Source organism: Anser cygnoides, chromosome 1, assembly GCF_040182565.1.
Source record: "Anser cygnoides isolate HZ-2024a breed goose chromosome 1, Taihu_goose_T2T_genome, whole genome shotgun sequence".
Classification (NCBI taxonomy): domain Eukaryota; kingdom Metazoa; phylum Chordata; class Aves; order Anseriformes; family Anatidae; genus Anser; species Anser cygnoides.
The window spans coordinates 96668397-96690621 of NC_089873.1; the positions used below are offsets into that span (position 1 = coordinate 96668397).

General features: G+C 45.7%; 1 protein-coding gene across 3 annotated transcripts; it reads left to right on the forward strand.

The window, feature by feature from the left end:
* The first annotated feature begins 91 nt into the window (after positions 1 to 91).
* LOC106037987 (phospholipase A2-like) lies at positions 92 to 21135 on the forward strand. 3 transcript variants are annotated; one of them, XM_013184191.3, is made up of 4 exons: positions 92 to 802; positions 12790 to 12955; positions 17985 to 18091; positions 20900 to 21135. In XM_013184191.3, exons 1-4 carry the CDS (start codon positions 760 to 762, stop codon positions 21061 to 21063), a joined length of 480 nt encoding a protein of 159 aa, XP_013039645.1. In that variant the 5' UTR covers positions 92 to 759; the 3' UTR covers positions 21064 to 21135. The 3 variants fall into 3 exon arrangements, with proteins under 3 accessions (XP_013039645.1, XP_047913862.2, XP_013039638.1); XM_048057905.2 differs by lacking the exon at positions 92 to 802 and adding an exon at positions 9244 to 9708; XM_013184184.3 differs by lacking the exon at positions 92 to 802 and adding an exon at positions 12294 to 12497.
* Positions 21136 to 22225: the final 1090 nt, after the last annotated feature.

A 22225-nucleotide genomic window follows, 5' to 3' on the forward strand; every position in this document is an offset into this window, starting at 1 on the left:
TCTTTATGCCAGATGATTTCTGTGTAAATTCACTGAGGAGCCTCTCCTTATCAGAGGATTTGCCTGCAACAAACACATGTAAAGAGCATCAGAGCTGACAACTCATTGATTTAATTCACCAGTTAGTCACTAAACTGATGTGGTATGTTTTGAAGCAATGGCCTGATGAGACCAGGAGTGTGCTGGCGTTGCAGTGCTAATTTTCTATGATGCACTGGCTCTGCCAGAGCATTTCTGCCTATGGGTGATTTTGATACCAGCCACCAGAGAACTAGTTCTGCAGCCTCTTGAAGTCCTTCCTTCCACCTTCCTGGGCCTTGGCCCTGCGCTGTACCATGCTTCCTTACTGCTACTGATTCCCACATTTAAACTACTTGTGTGGGTGATTTTATGATCCCCATGACATTATGGGTGTTGGACAAATGACTTAAGTACATAGCTTTAGTTGATAAAAGGGTGGGGTTCATCTTCACCAGAAATGAGCTCTGCTTTCTGGAATTGTCGAAGTAGCGTTTTTGTTGTTTTTTTGGCAAACAAATCCATTTTGCCTTACATTCAAGTGACCCATTTAACTAGCCAGTCTTTGCTTTTGCATTTTGATGTTTACTTCCACGCCAGCAAAGCAGCAGCAGTAGTATAAAGCCACACTGTCTGAGCAGTATACTAGGACTGCTTGAGTTTCGTAAAGGTCTTCAGGTTCTGGAGGGGGATTAACCATCCACAACCAGTGATGACATCACAAAGGGTGTCAATAGCAGAATGCTGCTGGAGAAGTTAGATGTGCCACCTATAAAACTGGGAGGTGAGGTAGAAGGACTGGTGAGTGGGGCACCAGCTGAAGTGGGAAATGAGCAGTCCCTTAGAGTAGGTTGCAGGTTCTGGAGCAGCTCCGCCATTCTGCTTGAGCCACTGCAGATGTCCAGAAACAGCTCTGAGGGCTGCATTAATTGTGTGAGGGGTAGCACAGAAGATACATTGCCGTTTCCCCTACTGGCTGTAGGAGCCATGGCTGTCCTCCGTGAGGAGCCCAAGGGAGTGTGGGGAGAGGAAGTCAAACCTGTTTTGGAGAGGATAGGTGTGGTTTATCTCCAGCCACCTTTGTGAGCTGACAGGAGTGTCATCTCGTGAGCAATAGACCTGTTATTCTCCTTTTGAGTCTCCTTGCTTCTTCCCCCCGACTCCTACACTGATTCTCCCCTCTCCACTCTCTCTCTCTCTCTTTCGTAGTCTGCTTTACCATGATAAATAAACCCAGAGGGCCTAAATTCTGTCCACATCCCTGTTATGCACCCAATTGAGTGCATTGGAAAGCCTAAAGCCAACTAACTGAAAATGCCAGGCGCAGGAACCTTTGTTAGGCCGTGCAGCTGTGGCCCTGAATGCCTTCAGAGCACTGGAACCCTTTTCAGATGCTGCTCTGTCAGATGAACATGATTAAATGAACATGATATGATTAAATAAACAAATCCAGTGTTTACAGAGTGAGAAACAAGACCTTAATTTGCAGTAAAGAATTTACATAGTATGTTCTGGGCTAAAGGAGCTCTTGTTCCTGCCAGCTGTCTAGTTCTGTTATGCTCCATTCCCTGGATCATCTTTCCTCCAGGAGATGCCAGTAGGGGGGATAACTAGATACCCTAGAACTATAGAGTAGGGATACTAAAAAGATAAGTAAACATAGACCCTCAGATGAGCATTGTGAAATTCAGTAAGGATCCAACTTTATTATTTAACCTGGGAGACTGGCTCAAGATGTTTTCCAAGAAGTCACTTGTAGACTTTCCTACTATATTTGTCTGAAGTATATTTAGTTTGGGACTTATTTAATCTAGCTCTTAAGTGAGACAAGCTTAAGGAAGCTGATATCCATCTATTTATGATTATTGTCTTCCCTTCTTTATAACTTCAGAATCTATTGACCAGCTCAAGCCAGAGTTGCTGAAATAGTAATTCTTATAATTTTAATCTAAATAGACCTCACAGAGGACAGGGACTCTGTTAGTGTCGCTGCTGAAGGGAGCATCACCACCTAGGCCTTTGTCTAGACTACAGTTTGTTTTAACCATTGAAGGCACTGCTATAAAATGAAAAGAGGTATTACGTACCGAGAATTCCTGAGGTGATTTTGCAAGGGATGAACGAAATATAATGGGAAATGTTCCTCTTGGTTTTACAATGACAAGACTAATCTTGAAATTTTGTAGATACGTTATGTGATGCCACTCTGTAAAATTCACTGTCACCTGTATGTGACTCTTTTGAATCTCAGTGCAGTGTTTTCAGTCAGTAGTCACTTGGTGTAATGAAGAAGCAGTTTCTCACTGATTCTGCCTTCACAATACATCTCACAATAGATTCCTGTCCCATTTATGGTGTTTTCTGTAGTCAGTAAGTATGCACATACATAGTGTTTGTAGACCCAGACTGATGTGTTTTAGGTATTGATGGAGTGGCATTAGAAATTGTCATAAACAGAATAAGAGTAGGTTTTTGATATGCAATGGGAATTTTTTGATGTTTATAATGCAGAGTCAGGCTAAAATGAAGGTGATCGAAGGAAAGCATTGGGAATTAGAGGTAACGTAGGACTTTACAAAAGCAAGGTTTGGAAAAGAAGTCTGAACTGCAAATAATAAAGCTGATATTCTTTCTGGCCTTGCAGAAAAGAAGATAGTTTCATATTAGTGATACAACGATACCTGTCCTGAGACAGTATTCTTCTTGAGCTTGTTCACACAGAAGCACTTGTTGGCTGGTTTCCAAAGAAACTGAAATTTCCCTCTGAAAATCATCTTTCAAATAGGAAATATTTGTTTCTCATCATACTATTTTTCTAATGATAGATTCTGCAATACCTGAATTCATTGTATTACGAGTGTTGCTTCATTCTTGAGCTCCACTTCTGTATGTCTTTTTTTTTTTAAGTAAGGTTCTGCCTAATCTTCTCCTGGTTCCTCCCAGAAGAGCACTTTGAAAGCTTTCCTGTTACTGAATACTACACAAATCTTCTCACAGTGGGGAAAAAAAAAATGGAAAGACTAATGAAGAGGTAAATACGTTCAAATCATGAGCAGTTAAACCCAGAAAGACAAGAGCCAGATTCAACAGGAAATAATCCGGTCTGAAAATAGTTTCTAGTATCTTAATGCTATGGTGGTTGACACTGCTTTGTGGGTATATGGCGTTGAGGAGATGATGTAAGTAACTCATATTCAGAAGTTACAAGGAAATGCTGAGAGTTCAATTCCAGTATGACTGCATCTCACATTTAAGGGCTTTAAGTATAAATTTAAGATTTTAGTGTTATATGTTAATTCTGTTTCAAAATCTCATTGTAAGACTTAAGAGAAAAATAAATAGAGACTCAGGGCTTTGTTGCTTACCTAGGCTCAGGGGTTTAGGGAATTTGTTTTTAAACTGTTGTGGTTTTTAGCTTGGTTTAATTTTTAAATTTCTGATTGTTTCTGAGGCAAAGAACCTTAGCACATGATTCTAAGAAAGAAATATCTCCCCAGAAATCACAGCACCAATATATTTAATATCTAGAATTACATTGTTTTTTATCTTGGTGTAGTGCATTGAGGCTGACAAATTACCTTTTCTGAGGATTTATACTACAAAGACTTAGGAAGATGATGGTTGGAGGGAAAGAGCCAGCCAGTAAGACCTTTCCAGTCCTTACTTTTTCCCAAATGTGTCCTGCCATTAACCTGTTGATATCAGACTTACACTCAAAGCTCTGTACAATGGTACAGAGATACTTCAGCAAACAGCACAAGGGAGCCATGAATATACAAGGAAAGATGAATGCACAAGTACAGAACTATGGTGATGGGTAAAAACTCAGACTTGACTCCTTCTCCCCAGTGTTGGAAGTAAGAAATGTAAATTACTGTTCTTTTTCCCTGTAAATATGGGTGAAGTACAGTAATTGTAGCCAGGAAAGGCGTGGAAAAACGAACACGAAAGAATAATATTCTTTTCCTTTAAAAAAAAAAAAAAGTGGTGACTTAAAAACCAAGCTTTTGTGTTTATCTAGGATTAGCATAAAGCAGATCAGCAAAAATCAATTCTGTAGTAATCTCAGGAAAAAAAACTCTCCTCATACAAACAGGAAACAAAGCACCAAAGACAATTCGGTGTTGGTTGAATGTGTGAAGCCTTTGTTGTCATTATGCAAGACAGGATGGCAAACATGTAAAGCCAAATTTAAGCTCAACAGTGGCCTGTTGTTCTGCTAGGCAAAGGCAAACTGCAAAACTGAGAAAGCGTGAAGGCTGAAGTATCAGTAACTACAGAGATTATTGATGAAATGTATGTATTAATAGTTAAACTAGGGACATATAGAGGCTTGTAAAACCATCTCCAAGTGATGCACTTAAATTCTACGGACAAAACAAGTGTTAAAAGTGTTTTTGGAAAAATATCTTCTGTGTAAATTACCCCAAGAAGTAGACTTGTTGTTTCACTCAACCCAACAGAGATTTTTACAGAATACTTGTTGAAGAAGAAAAAAAAATATTTCTAAAATAACGGAAGAAATTAAGCAAGTAGACTGCATCCATATCCTGAAGTACATGAAGCCAGGTAGCCAGCTCTGATAGCCCTAGGAAACTCAGCCAAGATGCATGTTTTTTCCTGGGCTCAAAAAACTTGAAGAAAACTCCCTAAAGAGATGACTGTCAGATGGATGCAACAACAGAAATGTGATCTGACTGGGGAGAAAAAGCACAATATTCTTGCAGCTTGGTGCCAAAAATTAGTATCAACCGTTTGGATAGTGTTTCTTGACCATGCTAAAAGACTAGAACTGGAGAGGGGAGTTAAGAATGTTTGTAGGGAGCTGGTTTAGGGAACATACAAACCCTGGCAGCAGCGGTTAGGAATTTTCATGGAATTTTCAACTATTAAGCAGTGACTGGCATCAAAGAAGTGGTGAGGCATTTCAGGAGGTGCAGCCTGATATCACATTCCATAGTGTCACAGCCAACAGCATGCTAAATTAGCACTTAAAATTATAATTACACTTTATTTAAGTGTGGTCTTATGGTTACTGTAAGTAACCATACTGGTTTGAGACAGCTGGGAGAGCCAAGTAAAGGTTAAAATCTTTCTATGCTTGTAAGGAAAAGGCTACATGAAGTTACATTCGTGTCAAGATTAAGATTTGCTCAGCGTAAAGAAGCAGTTTTACTGGGAGTTGAGCAGATGTCTGTGGGGCTTGGAGCCTCCCCTCTTAGCACTTCCTCACTGTGGTATGAAGGTTGTTGGCCAATGTACTAAGCTAATCAACGTTCAGCCCGCACTAACATCAAGCCCTTGCCTAACCAGTCCTTGGGTGCAAAAGGTACAGGCTTTGGTTTGGTAAATCCTTGTCACGTAAGGGAGAAAAGGACTGGCAATGGGACTGCATGTGTGGTCAGTTACCCAGTACAAGCACAAAATGTGAAGGTGTAATACATGGAGCGTGCCCTCAACCTGTGGCTGGTCAGACAGGAACAAAACACAAACCCACGAGGTGACCGCGATGACTAGCTCAGAACATTGTCTTTCCAGCAGAACAAATTGCAGAGCTGTCTCCTCCCTTTCTCCTGAAAGGTGGAGCTCTTTTGGCTGTGCTGTTTTTTTATCCCTTTCCCAAACCTTTTTATATACTAAGTAGGAAACACAGAAGACAGCAGTTTCCACAGCAGTGAAGAGGTGATGAGTCACAAAACAAAAACAAGGTAGTGGTGGCAAATATGAGTGTTGCTGCAGTGGTGGATGCATGTATAGAAAAAGAGAGGTTTTGAAGGGCCTGTGAGAGGATAGTCACGATGTAAGCAGAGTACAGTATTTGAATTTGGGATTGATAATTCAGATTGTGATTGGGGAAATAGTAAAGAAGAGTTTCCCAATAGGGTACGGGGGGGTGAAGATGTTTACAGAAGCCTGGCCTGACTAAAAGCAGAGGGATTCCAGGAATCCTTAAAAACTTGCCATGTGGAGCACTGGTTGATGTCAAGGAAAGGGCAGCTAAACCCTTGTTTTCTAGTGTCCCTCCTAATAAATCTACAGTAGTAACCTTGAGCTCAGCTATCCTTCAAAAGGGCTACAGGATCACAAATAATCATGGTAGCACCTCCAGGGAGTGCGTGATTTCATGTTTCCTGTAGGAGCAGGAATTCCACCTAAGATTTAGCCTACTGTTGGCTTTTTCTTTATTTATTTGGATATCAAACATAAAAGATGCCAGCCTGTAAACTGGATGCAGCCTAGTAAAGCAATCTGGATAGCGGAGGGGAGATGGTGTAACATATCCCCGTTTTCTTCAGGAAGTCTGTGTGAACTTCCATGTGCTTCATGATCTAGCCAGGACCAACTGGTGTTATGAATGGAGGCTTTCAATAAATAAGAGAGCCCTTTTCCAGGTATTCTGGCACCTGAGACTTGAGACAGTATGTGTGAACCTTAAAGCTGTTCATGATGGAGGTGAAAGTAGTAGGTTGGGACAAAATGTGGAAGGAGAGAAGTGCAGGATGGCAAGCGCAGAAAGTGCAGAAGCAGGAAATCTAGCAATTGATGGGGAGGAAAAAAAGGGTAATGAAGCCTGAACAATGGGGAAAATGAGAAGCGAAAGCAGACAGCGTTTCGAGCTGACTAAATGCATAGTAGACTACAGAGATAAACACTGCTGCAATAAGGGAGCCTTGGAGTCAGGACTGAAATATACTGGCAGAGCTAGGAGGGAATGATGGTCTAGAATAGCCAGGGTTGAAATGCATCTTCAAATCTGGAAGAAGAACTTTATGTGCTCCTGATTTCTATTACACCTTCCCCACTCAGGCCACCTCTTCCTCTGTCTCCCAGTCTCGTTTCTGAGCAGTAGCTATGAACACACGTCTTTACATTCCCATATCCAACAGCCTCATGTGCTACCTGTTGTTACTAGTGAAAAGTGAAGCTCAAGCAGGGCAATATGCAAAATGCAAGTGAAGCAAGTTAAACCAAGGAATTCATTTGTTTTCCCTAAGCAGTAATGAATATGCCCTCATGATCCCAGCGCATTTACCGTAGTGTAGTAAAACCACTATTAGCAGTTAGTATATTTATTAAAGTGTTAACTTAGGCAACAGCAACCAGTCATTGCAGAGATAAATAAGAGACTCAACCAGTCAGCAGTTTGAAATAATCACAAGAAAACAATACATTAATTCTGCTTTCAGAATTTCAGATTTTTCAATTCATTTCCAAGTTTAAATTTGGGCATACTTCCCTATTGTCCTACAGCACTCTTCTTCAAACAGTGCAGACACATTTGGCTATCAGAGGAGTCTGTGTTTCTTCATTTTGTGTTTATTGCTGAACTGGAGAAGCATAAATAATATCTTCAAGGGAGGGCAATGTGAGAAAGAAAAAAACGATAGAATCAAATTTTAGTCTGAACATTTATAACACCTTTTTTTAATTAGGTTTGCAATTCAGGAAATGTTTGATACAAAGATGTTAAATGTAGGTGTTCAAAACTAAATGACTCAGATAAATCTAAGCTGTAGAATAGATGCTTTGAGCACTCAGACTGACTTTGGAGATTGCTTATAGTGATGGACAACCTGTCAAAGTTAGGCAACAGGTTACGGTCACTATATCAGAGCTCATTTTCCTGCCAGAGACTCGGTGAGGTTTCCTTAGCTGTGCGTTGCTATTTCCACAAGTGGATGTTGGCTACTTCTTGCCCTGGTCCCTGATTTCCTTGTTCAGAGAGTCAGCTGTTGCGTTGCAGACTGGAGGTCAGAGTGTGAGCTGAACGCAAGGCCACGTAGACAAGGAGCCCCAGACCTTGACCTGCAAGTTACTGTGACGAGATATAGAGTTCAAGCTGCCTGCCTCTCAGTCTTTCAGGCGCTGCGCTGTTCCCAGTTTGACCCCTGGCTCAGGGACCCTGAGAAGCCAGTAAAGCATCTGCAGAAGTCCCTCACACCTCTCTTTTGGTCCCCTCTTGAGAAAGGGAACTCAGGTATCTGTCAGAGGTGGAGTTTGCTCCACCGGGGGTCTCATTCAGTCAGGCCCCAGGCAGTGCTTTAAAGCTTGTCACCCTGCTTGCACTTCCCATTTTGATCACCTGCATCCCTGGAGCCCTAGAGGAAAGCACACCCACCCTCCAGCATCCTCCTTCCGCAAAGTTATGCTATTAAGGTTAAATATTAGCCAGCAACGGCTCAGATGGGAGTTGGAATCACCACTTCAGTATAATTACTGGAGGGAGTTCCCGAGGGAGGAGACACAAGCCGCGCAACTCCTGCTGGGCCCCCGCGAGGCAGCGGAGGAGCGCACATGAGCGTGCAGCTGCCCGCTCTGCTCCCTTTGCCTTTCTCCTTTTCCTGCTGCGAGCACGGGGCCTGTGGCAGTGGTGGGCCGGGGATTTCAGTCTCACAGTTACGGTAGGGTTGTGCTCGCCCATCAGAGCCCTCAGGAACAGAAAACATCAGAGCTGTGCAGCTGCCGAAGCCGCAGCTCCGTACCCCATCGCTGAGCCTGCTTTGACCAGCTCTCTGGTCTGGTTGCCCTGTATCGCTAAAGATGCCCAATACATACAATTTCTTGAAAACTTGCTTGGCAAAGATTGCCAGCTGCTGCAGCTGGACTGCTCTCAGCGGAAGGCAGCCCAGGAAACCCCTTGCTGCTGACCTTTGATTCAAACGCCAATATTTAGCAAGCAAATATTTAAAGGCATGCCATTAGGCACGAAGGCACGGCTTTAACATAGGAAACTCCAGCGAGGGGTGCAGCTGAGACAGACCCGCACCGTGCAGGGGAAGGGACAAACAGCCTTCCTCCCCTCCTCTTCCTCTCTGGCAGAGCATCCAGCCGTGACCACCAGCAGCGGCCGTGCGATGGGGCCACCACCTCTCCAGTTCAGCTGCCCACAGCAACTGGTGTGACCGGAGCGTGTGCTGGCCCCGTAGACCCAGCCCTGACCGCTGACCCACATACCGAGGAGTGTTCAAAAAATTAATTAGTCTCAGTCAGGTGCAGCAACAGGCTGCACCTAGAGGATATTTTTCCCTCTGGAGCGGCCCAGAATTAGCTCTGCTGGTCAGTTTATAATTAGATACTTGCATCTAACAGTATTTTTTTCTGTTAGATGTTTCTAGTTTTGTCTCTTCTTTTTAAAATGTGAAAAATAATCAGTCTTAAAGTAATATATATATATATATACACACACATACACACACCCTGAAAAGAATGATCTATAAAAAGAGAAAATCCCTGCCAGGTGGACACCACAGCAGAAAGCCCAAGCCGCAGGCGGCGCGGTGGCTGGCTTCCCTTTTCCGAAGCTACTCAGAGGTTAACCAGGGTCTGTGAGCAAACAGCTTAGAGAAAGAGCCCAGCTTAGTGCCCGGGGCTGTCCCAGGAGGCGATGGCAAGCAAACAGGGGCAGCCCGCACCCTCTCCAGCGCAGCAAGGAGCCCTTTGGGCAGGGCTGCCACTGAGGGAAGTTGCAGGAGGGGGTGTTTGGCTTTACAGGCATATGCGCACAGATGTATATATATAAAAACCCAGCAGACGGAGCCCGGGAGGGTTGGCAAACACACCCACACCTTGGTTCGCCGGGCAGCGCTCTGGGCGTCCCGGTGGCTGAACTCCAGCGTAGGGGAGTGTGCGGGTAGTGGGGATATCTGCCCATGGGCTCGCTGCTGCTGCTGCTGCTGCTGCTGCAGGCAGGTGAGTGCCGCGTCCGTGCCCCATCCCTCTGCCCCTGCAGCCCCCCTGCCCCAGGCAGCTTCTCCCCTTGCTGGCAGATTTACCTGGGTCATCCGTATCTTTTGGCTGAGTATAAAGTACCGCTTTTTCTTTCTTTTTTTTTTTTTTTTTTTTTTCAGCTTTATAGTGCAGGGCTGTGTAAGCAAGCCGCGTGCCTGCTTCGTTTCCATGGTGGTTTACAGAGCTGCTGCTGCTGTACAAACATAGGTCATTTTTTGGGGGATAATTTTCTGCTACAAAGTAGTTGGTGTTTGTGTTTCTTTCCAGAAGTATCTTCTTTTTATACTAATGACTACGGAGCGAGCAGATTTCACTCCATGCGAAGTTCAAAAAGAAGAAAAAAAATCCTATTTAAAAAGCCATAAACGTCTGCTGACATAAAGCCCCTACACACAGCAGCAGCATGACTCTAAACCAACAGGTCTGAGGTTTCTCCAGCAGTACAGATTTAAAATTAACCCCAAAACGTTGCCTTAATCTGCAGCAAAGGCTGCCCGTGCCCACGGGAAATGGCAAGTTTAAGCTGTCAGATCCAGCTCCACTCACCTCCCTGCAGGTATGTTTTCTGCCGAGGCGCCTGTCGACAGCAGAGCTAATGACCGGCCACGCTCACGGGAGATGTGGCCAAGTTCAGGCTGCTGGCGAGACTCGGACTCTTTCAGGGCTTCCACGGCCACGTTGGCTCGGCTGCCCAGCACATTAAAACCAGCTGCAGATCTTGGTCCAGTTATTAGCCGTGCGCCTGGGTAGCGAGGCGTACTTGCTCGGGCTGACCCTGAGCTGCGGCAGTGCGCTGTCAGCTCAAACCCCAGCCGGCTTTCAAAGAATGAAACAGAAACATCAGACGCTGCCTGGATGCCTGAATTATTTCAAGCTCTTGCAGAGCACACAGCCTTAAGCGTTTCTTTTGGACTCAATTCCCCCTGGGTCCTTTTCTCCGCTTTCATGGGTAGCTCTGCGCTGTAATTACAGTTCCTTGATCCTCGGAGATAGCCCCGAAAGAAGAGCGGCCTTTCTTTTTCTGGGTGAGGCAATGAGATCTTACCCCAGCCTCGGCTGTGCTCAGCCAGCGGCCAGTCCAGAGGTCCTGTCTAAGAGGTCAGTGAAAAACAGCAAAAAATAAAAAATAAACCAAGCTCCTTGTCAGGAGGCTTGAACGTCGACAAAGACGGTTTTGTTTCCATTGGAACATTTACAGCCTGCTTCAGTCTGCAGACCTCAAAATTATTACTTTTTGCCCCAAATGCAGGGCATTTGACCTGTTCCAGTGGCATTACCTGCGATGTCCCTGGGGGTCCCCAGAGCCGAGCCTGCTGCTAACCCCGGGGCACCCACTGTTTGGACAAGGGAAATAGGTCGCCTCTTCATTTTCTGAATAACACGGGTCTAATGTGCTTTTGCCACGAAATCTGAACACTCGAGTAGTGTTTAGGTGAGCGGATCGGTTACTTTTTCAGGAATGTGCACTTAATCCCCGAGGAGCGCCCTGAGAAGCATAAGGAGGCTGTGTGAAACCCCGAGACGGAGAGCGCGAGGCTCTGCTCACTTCGGAGCCGGGATTGCCGGGGGGAAAAGGATGGGGGAAAGTGCTGTGGGCTGGGCTGCGGCTCCACATTTCACAGAGAGGAAGCAAATGGCCGGCTTGTCATTAACGGGGACAGACACACGTTGCCTTCAGCGGGGTTTTGGATCAAGCCCAGAGCATGAACCGGAGTGCTAGAGGGGAGAGGCCCAAGCGAGGGGATTAGCTGGCTGGGTTTTGAAAGGAAAGCAAGAGTTTTAATAACAGTACTGCATCCCCGGGTGGTTTAGGGGGTCCACATACACACAGCGCTTTGCAGAGGCCTGGCATGCTGAAATATCAGGGGCTATTCAGCGTGGCGAGGGCTCCCCGCTCCGCAGCTCGAGCTGCATCGGGACCAAGCACACCGCGAGGGCCGGCCCTTTGCTACGGCTTCTCCTTCATCCCGGGCCGAGCGCTCACCCAGCAGGGTGCTTAGGCGAGCGGGGCGGCCGGTCCGAGGGGCCTGGTGCCGGCAGCGGGTGGCTTGGCTGTACGGGGCGGAGGAGTTGCGCAAAGCGCTCAGTTCCTCACGGTGAGCGCGGGCAGTAATTGCTAACCACTGTGCATTGCTATCGGTAACGTGACGATAAGCATCAGAGGCCGTGCTGTGAACTTCAAAGCGGTTTGAGTATTAGGGGCAGGGTACCCTCGCTTTCTGCAACAGTTGCTGGAACTGAGAGTCTGTGATTTCTTTTAAAAAAAAATAAAAAATCTTTCAAAATAACATTCGAAATCACCATAAAGTGGTTTGAAAGACCTGTAGCTCAAAGGGCTCCAGAGCAGTTTAGGTGGCTGTCTGCACACTCTGGCAGACACAGAACTCCTTTTGTTGTTTTATTATTATTATTATTATTTATTTATTCAAATTCATGCAGCCGACATACTGTTACAACTTAAATGGACCGTAGTAACAGAAGTGGACGTAAATGATGGCATGGTATACCTTACAGGCCTGGGGTCTTGCAGCTATTATATATAAATTGTATATAATGCAGCTATTGTATATAAATTAATAGCACTGTCACCTCTTTGTGATCCGGAGAACAGGTTAAAATACCCTGGATAGTAGGGAAGACTTGGATAACGCAAGACATGTTGGCCAACAGAGAAACCCCACCTTTTTCTGCAGATCCCAGGTACAGCCTGGCTGTGTGCAGCTCCAACCTGGGACACCACAGCTCACCCAGTGAGTTTTCCGTGGTTGGGGACACCGCTTCCAGGTGCAAGGTGGCCCCAGGTGCAGCACAGCTGCAGTCACACGCTGGTGCACCGGAGCTGGGAAGTCTGGCTTGATTTGAGCTGACTGCTTGGGGTCTGCTTGGGTATTTCTCCCCTCTGCTGGGCAAATGTGGTGGCCAGTTAGATTGCCCCAGCTGCGCCCAAACAACCAGTCAAGACCCAAAATCTCCCTGTAAGGATTTTAAGATCAGCATCCGGCGTGTTTAATCCTTGCGTGAATCCTTGTCCTGTCTTTGCAGTTTGGAAAGGCGCCCTGGGAAAATCCCATTCGCTGCACACCCGAGGAATCATTGAACTGGCAGGAGCTATCACCTGTGGCACGGGGCGGTCTCCCTTGGCATATATTGGCTATGGGTGCTACTGCGGACTGGGAGGACAAGGCTGGCCTAAAGATAAAACAGACTGGTAAGAAGAACCTCAGCTGTGTGTCCAAAAGCACTGCAGATCTCCTTGCTCTTCCCTGCCTGTACTCCTGTTCCTCCAAGGACTCGTTACGGAGGGAGCTTAGTATATGTCAACAGCACTGGGCAATTGTGAGAGAGGAGGCATGTACCACCTGGTGTAAGAACGAGGCTTCAGCCGCCTCCTGGATGAGAACTTTGCTCCAGGGAGCTGGCCCTATGGGGTAGAGGGCAAAGGAGGAACCAGGATGAGAGTTCCTGAACTAGCTGCGTCTTTATGCACAGAGAGGGCAGTGACCAAGATTGTTTGGACGGTCGTTTCACCTGGTCCTGAAAATGACAGGGATGGGAACTTTGCTGGTTACCTTCTGGAGGAATCCAGATCTTTGTGAAGGGTGGTCAAACCTGTTGCCTTCATCGCCTGTTAGTTTACACTAAATCAAGCAAGGACAGCGGCGTAGAGCATGGTGTTATTTCCCCCTTTCTTTCTTAGTGGGGGATACACTGTGCTTTGTATTTCCAAGGCTAAAAACGATGAGTCTGTAAGGTGTTACAATGAAAGGATTCTTTCTTGTACTTTGCCGCCAGCGTACATGTAAATCTTTATCATGAGGGGCTCTGGGGTGCTCTGAGCCCTTGATTTGCAATCTCATCTGGTTTAAAACCTCAAAGACAGAGCACACAGGTCTATCTGCTTTTATCTGCAGTCAGCAAGCCAAGAGTTACCCATACACAAGTGCTGCTTTTTGCAGGAGGGAAGGCAGTGTGTAGCTCACTGGAAAGGAAGCTGGCTGACTTTTCCAGTGTACCCAGCTCTTGGAGACATTGCATATTTCTACCAAATCAAACTTTGAATAGGGAAGTGGCAGGACAGAAGAAGGAGAAAAAAAAAAGAAGGGGTGAAGGGGAGAGAAAAGATGCCAAGGCTAAAGGCCAAATCCTCTGTGGGTATAAAGCAGCAAGTAGCCATTTAAGCCAGTAGAGCTCTTTTCGTTAATGCAGTGGGAATTTCCCTGCCAAAAACCCTCTCTTCATATCCCTGGTTTATATGTGCATGGCATCTATGAAACAGTGGATATGGGACTTGCAAATAATGAATGGCCGGCCACAAAGTGTTATAGGTGTCAGGTCTAGAGATTTCTTTTCATTCTCAGTTATATCTCTTGATCTACTTATAACCATCTAGAACCATGCCTATAAACATGTTTATTATTTTCATTATCTCTTTACCAACTCTTATAACCAAGCCTTTAATGTAAAATATGACTTCACTAATTTGGAGTACTTCATTAGCTGAAGGCCTGAGTGGAGTCACCCAGAAGCTTTTTTCCACAGATGTTCAGTGACTCCAAATTTAGGCAACTGTGGGAGATGAAAGTGCTCAGAGCTCCTGAAAAACAAAGTAAAATCTCATCTGGTATTCATCAGTGTGGGTTTCTGCTGCTGTTTGATTTCTATGGGACGTGGATTTTGTCCTAATGGCAGAAAATAGGGACTCTGCAACTGGAAATGACTCAAAAATACCAGATAGATAGTTTGTAAAAAGGAATCTCAATCATTTAAGTACATTCATTACTGTTGCTTAGCTGAAATGTTTGGTTGTGAAAACAAGAAAAATACATATTTTGTTTTAGTTAGGTTCTTAGTTAAGAATAATTGGCAATGACACACTAGATTTAGCCCTAAAAGTTTCTAATTTATGTTCACTAGAGGAATTTTCTGATACCTGTTAGTGCAAACTACTGCAAAAATCAGCGTGGCTGGGTATCCCATGCCAGTTAGTGACCACATTATTTTCCATATTTACCATTCTAAAAAAGTGTGATGTGGAGTGTCAAAGCTATATGCTTTGAGTGACAAATACTGGTGGAAATGACTCACCCCTTGACACCTCTTTTGTTAGGGCCTCCGTAAAGAACCTAGGAGTGATTTTTCTTGTGAGTAATTCAGTCAATCTGTCTAGACAGGTCTAGAGTGTTTCTAATCACCTCTCTTTCATGGGGAAAAAAAAAAAAAAAGTGTGTCAAGTAGGTAATCCTTTTATGAGGTTTATTCCGCACACTGACTTAGATGTAGTGTTGCCAGTAATTACCTTTTCCCTTTTGTTCCACTCTTACAGACCCTTCACTTCAAGACATAATGACATCTCTTCTCCATAAAGTCAATAGATATGTTTCTCCTTCCCGGTTCTATTCCCTGGATTTTTGCACCACAACTGAAAGGAGAGCTGCTATAATGCCTGCATTTACCTGGACTTGTAGTCCTATTTATTTATTTTTATCATCCTGGAAATGTTGCCCCTGCACTTCTGCCTGGGATTTCCAGGAGGAAGCATGGGCACCCCCATTTATGTGAAGCAAAACCATCGAAAGCCCAAGCAAAGGTATTTAGGCAGTGCTCAGCTTGCACTGAGCAGTGGTTTGTAAAGCAGGACATAAAGGTGCTCAGCACCTCCCTTGAAACACAGACACCACGAGAGGCAGGGCGGCATATGTGGCTCATCCAAGTCTTGGCAAACCCACACAGAAGAGTAAGATTTCCCTTCAGCTACTGGTTTAAAGCAAAGCGCAGGGGTGGCTGTGCTGTTCAGATGACAAACACAACGTGACAAATTCTTACCTTAGCAGCATTTGCTCACTGCAGGGTCAGGCCAGCCAAAGCTGTCTGTAGCCATTAGGGCTGTCCCCTCACACAGGCGTGATGAATGGGTTGCTTACTAATGCAGCTGAGTTTGTTTTTCGTACTTGTTGACCAACGCTCTGCTGCGCTGTTTGCGCTGGTCTGGCAGAGCATTAGCAGGTTTTTAAGAGCTTTAACACCACATTTTGACCCAGGTGCAGAAAAAGGCTTTTCCAGACAGGAAGGGCCATCTGAAGATGGCAATAGGATGGCAGGTTTCCTCGCTCTTCATTCCTTGGCAGGTCTTTCAGAGCATCTGAAAGATGCTTGTAAAATATGAGCTAAAGCCTTCTCTCTCCGTGTTGGTGTCAGCCACATGTCACCCTGCTGCCGTTATGGGCATCAGGAGGAAAACGTAAGTGGAAGGAGAACTGTGCCCCAAATCCTGTGGCTCTGCAGAGTTTATGCAGTCACCTGACTTCACAAAGCCAGCTAAGGAGCGTCTTCAAGAGCTATCACACCTCTTTAGTGCTCATTTGGTCATCTTTGCCTGATTTGCAGACCATCTTTCACCTCTTCCAAGATCTGTTCCCACAGATCTCTCTCTCCTCACAGGAAAACTTTCAGATATGTATATCCCATGGGGTTTATTCCCATTCTTAAGTCCTCTGAGGAGGTGGCGTGGAGGTAGATACTCGTCTGCTGCTGTTAACTTCCATTTCACTGCGTTGTGAGTAGTCTGGTTGTAATCATCTCACCGGTTTCATCTTTGCAGGCTGGAGAAGAAGAAGGGTGTTGGGTTTGCAGACTCATCTGTGGGATGAAATTGCTACTTTAACTACTAAATCTGTCAGTCAGTAGGGAAAGCACACCAGTCTGAATTCAGGATGTGTATAAGCACAGGGCTTACACAAAAGCTAAATTTTATCTGACTGGCCTGATTCTCATGTTTCTTTTACATGATTTACCTAATCTAGTTGCAGTGATTTTATTAGGGTTTGTATCAGTGGTAGATTTTGGTTTTTGCACTTCAGATCTCTTTCTTCTTGGCTTTATCACTTCCTGCAGCCTACTGGCCTTCGTATCCATAAACCAGTTTCTAAAAGGGCAAGAATGGTTCTGCAGCAGAAGGTGATGAAGTCTGTGATGTTCCTGAGCTCTCAGGTGAAGTGCTGACAGCTCTCAGTGGGTCCTCGGAGAAGCCCCACTTTCTGCACAGGGGAGCTTCATCCTTCTTGCAGCATTGTTCTTTTTTTTCCAGAGGGATATATAATGGTGGGTCCCAGAGTGCATCACAGAGCTTTTTATTGGCTTTTCAGATGCGTTGTCCTCAGGCCTTGAAGATGACAAACAAGGTCTTCAATTAGACCTCATCAACATCTTGAAGAGGTGCACATCTAGGACTTAAGAGCTTCTCTAAAAGCCTTCTGCTCCTCATTTCTCCTTGAGGCCAACCTGCTTCAGCACTTCCCAGTTACCAGAACAGTTCCTCCGTGGTGTCCCTATGGTCCTGCAGGGACAGCTTCTGGAAGTACAGGAGATCACTCCACCTGAGCTCCAGCCTCTGACCTCTCATTCGTGCTGTAACAACCTGTGTTATCTACCATAGGAACTCCTGAAGTGCTAAATCATTTCTTTTAATGATTTTCATCAGTCTGTTTATTTTAATTTAATCAGTCTATTTTAATTCACTAAGCTACCAGAATAAAATTCAAGTGGGGTGAAGTTTTCCTATATATCCTGAAGTAATCAATAGTGGGAATTATCTCACTGAGTACAGTCTGTAGTGCAGATATCAGTGGCTGAGCTAGTCACCCTAAGCCCCCTCTATGGTCAAAGAAGAGCAGTCAGTATCTGCAATGCTTTTCACCTACGTTAGATCTATGCGGTAGGATAATATGAACCGTGCCCTGGGCATGCATAAAGGGAGCCTAGGTCAATCCTTTACACGTAGATGTTTACAGCTAGGGGTGTAAAGTCTGAATCCCACCTTTGAGGCTGATGGGTTTGTAGCCAGCTGCTCATTGAAGCCAAGGAAGGCAAAAACCATCCTGACTCCGGATTCTGTGTTGGGTCCAAGCCCAAACTGGTGAGCCATGGTCACGCACCTCACCGTAATGCTTCAGCCCCTGGCAGTGAGCGGGATTACCATGTCCTGGGTATTGACCACACCTTTCTTTCTGGGGACAAAAACCGCAGGGCAAGAAGAAACGTCATGGTCTTGGGAGCAAATATGGCATTAGCAAGCTCCTGAGCTTTCACGGAGATGCCAGGACACTCTGCTCATTAACAATTTACTGACAGAGCCGTCATTAGCGGTGCCTGAGTGGAACACCCCTGCGGCACTTGGAAACCCCCCAAGCAAAACCTTGCAGGGTGCCTAAGCCCAGACTCTGCCTTTTTTTCTCCCTAAGGTGCTGCCACAGGCACGACTGCTGCTACGACAAGGCGGAGAGAGAGGGCTGCAGCCCCAAGGTGCAGAGATACCAGTGGGAGTGCGAGGAGAAGGCCGTGCAGTGCGGTAAGGAGGCTGTCGCCTGCATCGGGTTCGGTTCCCTCCCTCCTTCGGGGGAGCACAGGCTGACATAAAAGCTCCGTGTGCCTCGGAGGTAGGTCTGTGCATACCGAGCTGGTTTTAAAACTGCTTTGGGCATCCTTCGTTCTCCTCTGAGCTCTCTTCCTGTTCCTGGACAGGTAAGGTAGGGCGCCAGCCTTGTGTGGGACTCCAGCCTGAAGCCCTCAGGTTCCAGCAGGATTTTGAAGCTTGCAGATTTGAGTGCTCTCGAGTGCCGCAGGCACATACAGCGTGTGTAGGCTGTGCTCAGCTCTGCAGCTGGTACCCAGTCAGGAAGGTCTTGAATTGCACAGTCACAGCCCGTCAGTGGCTCACACCAGTTTGTTTTGACATACACCAGATGACTCCAGTCTCAGAATTTGTCACTTCTATTTCTAAGTCTTCCAAAAGTCCCTGATGGTAAAATCCATTGTGGAGCTCCTTGGAAGTTTGAAAAGAAATGTGAGAGTAAAACCCGTCCCCGTACCATCAAAGCTATTGCTTGAAGACTAAATGATTATTTCTATTTTGTTAGAAGATCATATCCTTGTAGTGCAATCCTCAACCTCTCCAGCAGCTGAAAACCTGCCAGCAGATACAGGATGTGGCACAACATATCCACAGTAGCTCCTGTCCGAGTGCCAAAACAACCTATTAAATAGAGAGTGCTGGCTGAGGAATATTTTGCTAAAGTCATAACTGCTCTCCCTCTCATTTATCCGTATTTCCATAGCTGTCTGATATTTTCTGCTAGCTGTTTTGATATGTAACTATTTCATTTTTTTGCTGTGAAGGAACAACCCCAGTTGTAGATGTAAGACTTAAAGAGTCCATGAGATGTGCCATGTTAGCCCCATAAAAATGCACAGGGCTGTACTTGTTCCAACCTGGTTAACAAGTGTTAGTTAAACAAATGCCATTAATTCCTTAGCTATGTCCAGGCAGGGCCTCATGAACATCCAGCAACTGTTCTCCACGAGGCTTCAGCAAGCTTCACTTCCTCTTACATCCACCACAGGGAAGAACAACAGAAACGTGCCCTGAAGACAAATTTCCTAGGCTGCAGCACAGCAGGTTTTACTGCGATGTGAAGGTGTAATGTCTGATTGCGTTCAAACTAAAGGAATAAAGAGATTTCAAGGCATGTGTGCTGGGCCTAGAGGAATGATGTCCGGAGAAATTACAAGCAAAACTGCTTTCACTGTCCATGCTATGCAAGAGGAAATCGTATGCCTGTGGCCTGGCACTATGTCATAAACACAGGTATTTTCAGGGAAATGAAACAGAAACTCATTTTACCTGGGACTTCTCACATCTTTTGCTACTGCTATGCAGTTTTGTGTAACGAAAAAAAAATTGGCAAACCCATATATTTCAGTCCAGATACGCCATCACTTGTAGGTGAATTCTGTTCAGTAAATATCCGGAATATAGAAAAGGCTGTAAGCTGCTGGGGCTGGTCAAAAAAAATCTTTGTGCTCTCACAGGACTGGCTGCCAAGTCAGGCTGCTGTACTGATGTTAGGCTGACAGTGGTTGGCATGGCATAGGGAGAACTCAAGGAGCAGAGGGCAGGGAGAAAACCTGAATGGTAGTTAAGCAAAAAATGGACTTATTGCTGAGTCCTCACGAAGGGATCCCTTAAAATGTTACTGGTAGGTGCGTGATTCTCTTCAGAATAGCTTAAGAAATGTGGGCTCATCTTATTTATCAGATATAGGGTTGATCCAGCAAAGTCCAGTGAAATCTGGAAAGATTTGTATGCACGGCAGTTGGTTTTGGATCAAAGCCTGTGTGCACTGACATGAAATAATGCTTTAAACTCTGCCTAGCGCAGGGTTTGGAGGGAGATAGAAAATCTACGGGAGCGGCCTCATATAAACAAGGCACTGTGCTTTTAAGTAATATTAGCTAACAGCTGCATATAACCTCGAGGTGGGATGGGCTTCATTAGCCCAAAATCAGTCACTTGCAATGGAGCCACCTGAGCTAGCTGCCTTGATGCTCTCTGTGGTGTTACCTGGTCATGCAGTTGTATGGCTGTGTGGTGTATAGCTCCATGTGTAGGGTTTAGATCAGGCTCTGCAGCCCATGACTCACAAAAATCAGGTAGCTGACCCTGCTGCCGAGTCCTTCAGCTCCTCTGCTGTGATCAAAGAGGTGAGAGCAACTCACGGGGCATGACAGAAGGGTGCCTGGCAGGTGCTGCCATGGCCCTGGGTTTCCAAATGTCCAGTCCTCTCCTGAGAATGGTCCCTCTGGGACACTCTTCTGTTCAAATAGCATTTTTCTTTTGAAACTGGTCTGATCTGAAGAGGGAGGAATAAAAGCTGGCTTAAGGAAAATGGAGGATTTTTAGCTCAGGCTAAGCTAAAATAATTTTCTTTTTTAGCTTTGGTCGCTGAACTAAAAACCCATCGTTCACACAGCTTCAGAAGCAGGGAGTGCTCTGTGCTGGGCACATCTTATAGGCATTGCCACTTTACATTCAGCTGCCACTTTCTGATGCTCCTGGCCACAGTTAAGGTCAGACCCACTGACAGAGAGGGGATGGGGAGGATCAGATCCACACACAACACAACACGTTGGTCCTGCTGTCCTCCTGCTCACGCCGATGGGGATTTTCTGCGTAGCAGCTGAGTAACCTCCTTTGCCTCCTCCCACAGCCTGTGTTCCCCAAGAACCACTTTGTTAGGGACTTGCTCGCTCTTCAAAGTGTTTCCCCCCTTGGTCCAGCACACCATCCCTCATCTTCTGTTCACATTTTCTCTTGCAGATAAAGTGACAGACCGATGTGAAAAAATGGTGTGCCAGTGCGACCAAGAAGCAGCCAAGTGCTGGGGAGAAGCCCCTTACAACCCGCTCTTCACCCTCTGGCCAGACTTTCTGTGTGGACGGACTCATCCCACCTGCCACTTCAGCTACGGGGGGGAAAAATAGTCTTGTTAGAAGCTTTCCTCTAATCTGAAGGCACTGGAATAAAAATTGTACCTCTTTTCCGTGAGCTAACAATGGTGTGAGAGAATTTCTGTCAGGTAAGGGCTTGTGGGGAAGAAAGACAGGGCAAAATGTGTGCCTCTTCCAAATACTGAAGTAAGGATAAAATCTGATCCTTTCTGATCCTTTCTGTGCGAAAGGTGAGGACTCCTGTGACACTCCAAGCAGATCTGCGCTGAAACTGAGTGTTGTCAGCAGTGTAGCAAGAGCACATTGCCAGTCGCCAAATGGCTTTTTTTGTCCTTTCACACAGCCTGACCTTCAGCTCCCACACAACTGCACATAATCTGGAAAATATGTAGAGACTTCTGCCAAACTTTTTTTTTTTTTTTGGTGTGTGTGTGTTGTATTTAAAAAAAAAATCTCAGAGAAAAGAGATACTGGTTTCTGAAGACCAGAATCATGCCAGTCTGGAAGTACAGTGACCCGCTGTATTTACCTGGGGTTGCAGGAGGATCGGGAGCATCACAACAGGAGGAAGCCTCGTTATGCCTTACTTGCAATCAGAGGAGTTCTCCTGGCTGAGCTGCTTCCTCCCGAAAGGAAGAGCAGAGCTCTTGCCCTGGGAAGGGCTCCAACCCTTCTTGTAGACTGCGTGTGTGTGTTTCTGAGCCATCTTCTACCTCTTGTTCTTGCCCCACAATGCTGGGGATGCTCCTGGGGAGCGTTCAAAGGTACGCAGAGTTGCACTGGGACGTTACTGGTGCAAGACCAGCAAATATTTCTGACTTTAGCCAGTAGGCACACCTCGCCAAGGCAGAAGAGCACGTTCCTTGCCTGCCACACGTTTCAAACCCTGATGTGCTGCTCTCCTGTACCGGTGTTGGCACAGTCCCCTGCCACTGACCGCCTGGGGATCAATTACTGTCACATCAAGGGACCAGGGCAGTGGAGAACATTACTCATGACAAGCAAATCTTACATCTCTCCTTTTTCTTAAAGCTATTTGAGGCTTAGATAGAAGCACTGTATTTCCCTCTGGAAGAGTAAAACAAAACCCCGTTTTGTCAGGCAGGGGTAGCATTCAAGTGGGCCTTCTTTGCCTCTTTGTTGCAGGACTGTAGGCTGGAGCAAGCCCACGGGACAAGAGCCTCTGTACTGAGAG